We start from the raw sequence: 5,196 nt of genomic DNA, 5'->3' as shown, positions 1-5,196 counted from the left end.
ATATTTATTATTATATTCATTAATCAATAAATTAATTACTCAAAATATATATATTAACAAACATATTGATTTTGTAAAAAAAATCCTTCACATATATAAACAAAAATATATATAATATACACAGCATTAAACAATCATAAAGTATATTTTTTCACCCAAAAAAATATATATAAAAAAATTAATTTTCTCCAAAATATATATATCAACAAAAACTTCATACACATCCAATAAATATAAATCAATTATTCAAATCTATCTTTAACTTCCATTCATTCGACTAACCATTTTCTAAAAATATCCAATAGCTTCTTTCTATTCCAAAAATCTTATTTCTATAATATATATTAACTACTAAACAATTAACTTAAATCTTTTCCACTTCAAAATTGAATAACACAATACACATACATTCAAAAAAAAGTTATAATTAATTCTATACCCTTTATATACGATTTATCTTCCACAATATATATATTAGGGATAATTTCAGAAACCTCCCCTGAGGTTTCTGACAGTTTCACTCCCCTCCCCTGTGGTTTCTGAAATTCCACAAACCTCCCCTAAAACTAAATAGGCAAGGCCAAAATAGACCCAATTTAAAAATACAAATAATAAAAAATTGGTAGCTGGAGAGAAAAACAAGTGTATACCACAAATGCCCTCATTATCTTGGGTTAGAGAGCTAATCAATTGTGAAGAAAAATGAGGGAATTTAAGAAGAATGAAACTTGAGGGGGTGTAAGTGAGACCAATCAACAGACAAGCACACAACATCAGTAGTGAACAAAATGGAAGGCAACAATTCTTTCTGCAGCCAGTTCTAACGTCTATATGCAACGACCAATTCAGAAGGCTATTTATCAGAGTAAAATGCAGCAGCAAGAGATGCAACTGAAGTGCAACAAGTGTTAATTTGTGAGATGCAACTGAAGTGCTTGGTGTTAGGTGAATTGCAGCAGCAACAAACACACGCACAAATGGCCAATTCAAGCAGCAGAGGTGAATTCCAGAATTTTGACGGACAGTTATTCAAGTCAGTGCTCTGTTTCTTTATAGGCATAGTTTCCTCTTCATGTATTGCTGCCAATAATTTTGCAATGCCTAATGGATTTTTGCATACATGCATTCAGGGAATCCATTCTGATTTTTACGTCCCTGAACTAACACCTCTTTTGGTGGCTTCTTCCCTGCTCATGGTCATGAACGATTCTCCACAGCCACACTACCCTTTAGAATTTGGATTGATAAATATGAACTCTGACCTGATCATACCAAACAAAGATGTTTGAGATTTTAGCAGGCAGCACAAAAAGGTTAACTGTTCCACTATACATGAGGAAAAGGAGAAATAACATCACCCCGCCATAGAACAAAGTTAACTTCGAGGCTAACCTCTAAATCATAGTCATTATCTGAAACAATGCTACAATGAAAAGTATAGAGCAAAATTTGTGTTATAACTGTAGAGATGCTTCTGAAATTGAGTTAAGCATTAATACAAAAGAATTTCATACCTCAGTTTGTCATCGACAAAGTCCATCTTGGTTCCTATGACATGCATGAGAGCCTTCGGATCAACCAATATCTTAACACCCTTGTCCTCAACCAACTCATCAAACTTCTCTTTTTCATCTATACATTTAAGAAATTTGCGCATCAGGCAAATAACTATCAACCAAATTATGGAAACAAAACAAAAGGAATGCCCATTGTCTTCTGGTTACATTGAATCCTACAACATCATTTATTATCTCTAACAGTTATTGCAGTGCACCAACTCTCATCAGGTGGGATTCCCGCAACACAGGCAAATCAATGAAAGAACACAAAGTACATGGATAAACAAAAGTCCAGCAATGTCGTTGAACAATCCTTTCCTGTTCATTTTCTTTTTATTTCCAAATTTTGGACAGGGGAATGGCGGTAAAGAAAAATAGTGAAAGTGGTAGGAAATTGGAAAGCGTGAGAAACGAACTGTTGTATGATGAGGACAAAAGACCCTTAACCATCCAAGTTTCTACTCAGATTGTGATTCCAAGCACTCACCTTAAGTTCATCAAATGCACGGAACAATATAATATCTAGCCAAATAACCTAGGTTTGACTAGGATTAAAATTTTCAAGATACAGGCAATTCAAAAATGTCACCAGCCTGAGGAGTCAACAAAAGAATCATCTTCTGGATTTAATCGCCGTAAAATAAATTAACCAATAAAAATCTTCATATTCGAACCTTTCAGTTAACGTTTTCACTAAAAGGGCAAAGGATAGAACCAGGCCAAGTAGAGCCCACTAGCAGAAATCCCTCTTGTTGTAAGCTTCAAACAAGAAATACTGATAGAAAAAAGACCTTAACCTATCCATTCCAGTCTACTCGGCATAAAGGGAAAAAAGTTTTTGTTCTAAATCTACGACAGATAAAGCCAGAACAAATAACTCTACCAGAGATTTTGGGAGGAAATTTAACAAACTTATCTTAATTGAAGCAAAAATTACATGCGGCAATTGGGGGAAAAAATGTACAATCTAAAAAAGAATTGAAGAGGGGCGGGGAGAGGGGGATTGATTTTGAGAAATGGAACCTGCGTAATTAAGGGTGTAAGATAAGCCGTTGCAACCGCGAGCTTTGACACCAAGCTTGAGAAATGAGCGCTGCCGTTGTTCCAACAGCTGCCGTATTCTGGAAGCGGCGGTTTTGGTTAAGGTGAGAACTTGCTTTCTCAGGGCCGAAGCCGGACCCATCTTCTCCACACCCCTCTCTTTAACGTCCAACAATTTGGACACGACACGATTGACAGTAGCAAGATCATGGCGCCTAAGTTTGGCGCCATTTCACTACAGACCGTTTTCTATATTGGTTGTTAGGACTCCCAATTATAGTTAATTACATTAATTGCGTTTATAACTGGCTTAACTAATAGTTTTCAGATAATCATGAAATATTAGCAAAATGGTAAGGGTATTTAAGTCATTTTGGCACCAATGATGTAAGAAATGGGACCTCACCATCTGACAGGGGAGGTTTGTGTAATTTCAGAAACCACAGGGGAGGGGAGTGAAACTGTCAGAAACCTCAGGGGAGGTTTCTGAAATTATCCCTATATATTAACAAAAATATTTATTCTCTAGAAACACAACTTTAATTCTATAATACAAACACAAAATTATTTTGACTACAAAAACATATAAATATATTTTTATATCCTATTTATCACCCATTTTACATATCTCCACTTTTTCCAAAATATATTTTACTGCAACCAATTATTTTTCAAATATAACATAATTCCTCTTTATTTCAAAAATACTCCTTCAATAATATTCGTTAATAACCCAATTATCAACTTAAACTTCTTCCATTTTTAAATTAAATAGCATAACACAAATACAACCGCCATAAAATACTTATCAACAAAAAATTCATAACTATCTAATAAATACAAATTAATTGTACCACTTTCCATTACCTTCCATTTACTCTATCCCAAAAATATTACTTCAATAATATTTCAAAAACTAAAAAATTCAAAAATATACAACTAAAAACCAAAATTTAAAAAAAAAAACTTTTCTCTAAAATTATAACCTACATTATCATTAATAATATGGGATAAAGCAACAATGGCAAAAAAATATGCAATTGAATCCTTTGACAGAGTACTTAGAGATTTGCTGAATTCTGATCAAATATTTGGTGGAAAACTCATTTAATTTGTTTGGACAAGCCAAATTTGGCTTGTTTAATTTGTTTTCACAAATCCCAATCACCTTTTTATCTCACATACATCACATCACAAAAAGTGCTACAGTAATATATTTCAAATAAATCATCCAAATAAACTCTTATCCAAACAAACTCATTGTTTTCGGTGGAAATTTTTGACAGACTTTACCAATTGTCCACAAAGGTCAAATAGAAGATTACATTTCTGCGTCTCTCATCAACTCATATATTTGGCCACACCTCCAAAAGATTCGATTGACTGAAAATATGAGAGCATTTCTCGATCCATCATTCTCAGATTTTCTGCTCAATATTGGAAATGGCACACAAGCAACCATTGCAGATGACAAGATACAATTGCCTTCTTCTATGATTGTCTCTTTCATTAATGATGATCAGCAATCCTTGCACACTCTGATAGACACTGTTTATCCATCTCTATCTAGCTTTTGCCCTCAGAATTCAACTCTCATTAACAGAGCCATTCTCAGTACAACAAATGATATTGTGCACGAAATCAATCAAATTTTGATTCAGAAGTTCCCTGGAGAAGAAATCAAATATATCAGCTTCGATGAGACAATAGATCCAACAAAACAAGCTGATCACGGTGACTTCTTAAATACTATCCACCCCCAGGATTACCTCCACATTTGTTGATTTTGAAACCAAATTGCCCAGTTATTCTCCTAAGAAATCTGAATCCAGCACAAGGACTATGCAATGGAACCCCCATGATATGCTTAAATTTTAACAAAAACATCATACATGCACAAATTTCGGTTGGAATTCATTCTGGTAAACAGGTTTTCATTCCTCGCATTCCATTGCACAGTTCTAATAATGAGTCATATCCAATACCTTTCAAGCGTACTCAGTTCCCAATTTCATTATGTTTTGCCATGACAATTAATAAATCACAAGGACAAACACTTGATTTTGTAGGATTATATTTGAAAGAACCAGTATTTTCACATGGCCAATTATATGTTGCATTATCAAGGGCCAGAATTGCTAATGATGTTAAAATTTTACTCATACGCATTGCTTCTGATTCTTTGTCCAGTAATTGTACTCGAAATGTAGTGTATCAAGAAATTTTAGCAGCTGCAGCTGAAGATTAAGTACTGAACTTAAAAGTTTTCAATTAAAAGTGCTTATATTCAGCATCTTATATATTTGCATCATTCCATCCATATTAATATACTTTTGATGTTCTATATTGCAGGCATGGATGACAAATGCACTCCTGTGAATAGTTTGACAAATAAATCAAGTGAGTGGATAATTAAAGTCGTTCTGATTGAAAATCCTATGTATATCTAATACATACTAACGAATAAAAATTCTATATGTATCTAATCAATATATAAAAATCGATTATGTTATTTTGTATTAATGCAGATCAATGAAAATTATATGTGTTTAACCTATATATAATATATATAAATTAATAATACTGCCTTGTATTA

At 33.3% G+C, this 5,196-nt stretch overlaps 1 protein-coding gene across 1 annotated transcript; it reads right to left on the bottom strand.

The window, feature by feature from the left end:
* Positions 1 to 976: 976 nt before the first annotated feature.
* Positions 977 to 2,866, bottom strand: LOC113705085 (iron-sulfur assembly protein IscA-like 1, mitochondrial). Its single transcript, XM_027226970.2, has 3 exons — positions 2,583 to 2,866; positions 1,515 to 1,632; positions 977 to 1,262 (listed from the first exon to the last, which is right to left on the bottom strand). The coding sequence occupies exons 1-3, from the start codon at positions 2,740 to 2,742 to the stop codon at positions 1,223 to 1,225; spliced, it is 318 nt and encodes a 105-aa protein (XP_027082771.1). The 5' UTR covers positions 2,743 to 2,866; the 3' UTR covers positions 977 to 1,222.
* Positions 2,867 to 5,196: the final 2,330 nt, after the last annotated feature.

Source organism: Coffea arabica, chromosome 8e (assembly GCF_036785885.1).
Source record: "Coffea arabica cultivar ET-39 chromosome 8e, Coffea Arabica ET-39 HiFi, whole genome shotgun sequence".
Taxonomy (NCBI): Eukaryota; Viridiplantae; Streptophyta; class Magnoliopsida; order Gentianales; family Rubiaceae; genus Coffea; species Coffea arabica.
The sequence above is the reverse complement of the archived record's forward strand: the minus strand, read 5'-3'. Positions and strand labels throughout refer to the sequence as shown.

What these genes read in the sequence shown, in the direction of transcription:
- LOC113705085 (XM_027226970.2), bottom strand. Translation starts at nt 2,742, where the DNA reads ATGGGTCCGGCTTCGGCCCTGAGAAAGCAAGTTCTCACCTTAACCAAA. An exon ending in TTACACCCTTAATTACGCAG is followed by an intron (nt 1,633 to 2,582) that starts GTTCCATTTCTC and finishes TTAAATGTATAG; the next exon opens with ATGAAAAAGAGAAGTTTGAT. An exon ending in TTTGTCGATGACAAACTGAG is followed by an intron (nt 1,263 to 1,514) that starts GTATGAAATTCT and finishes TGGTATGATCAG; the next exon opens with GTCAGAGTTCATATTTATCA.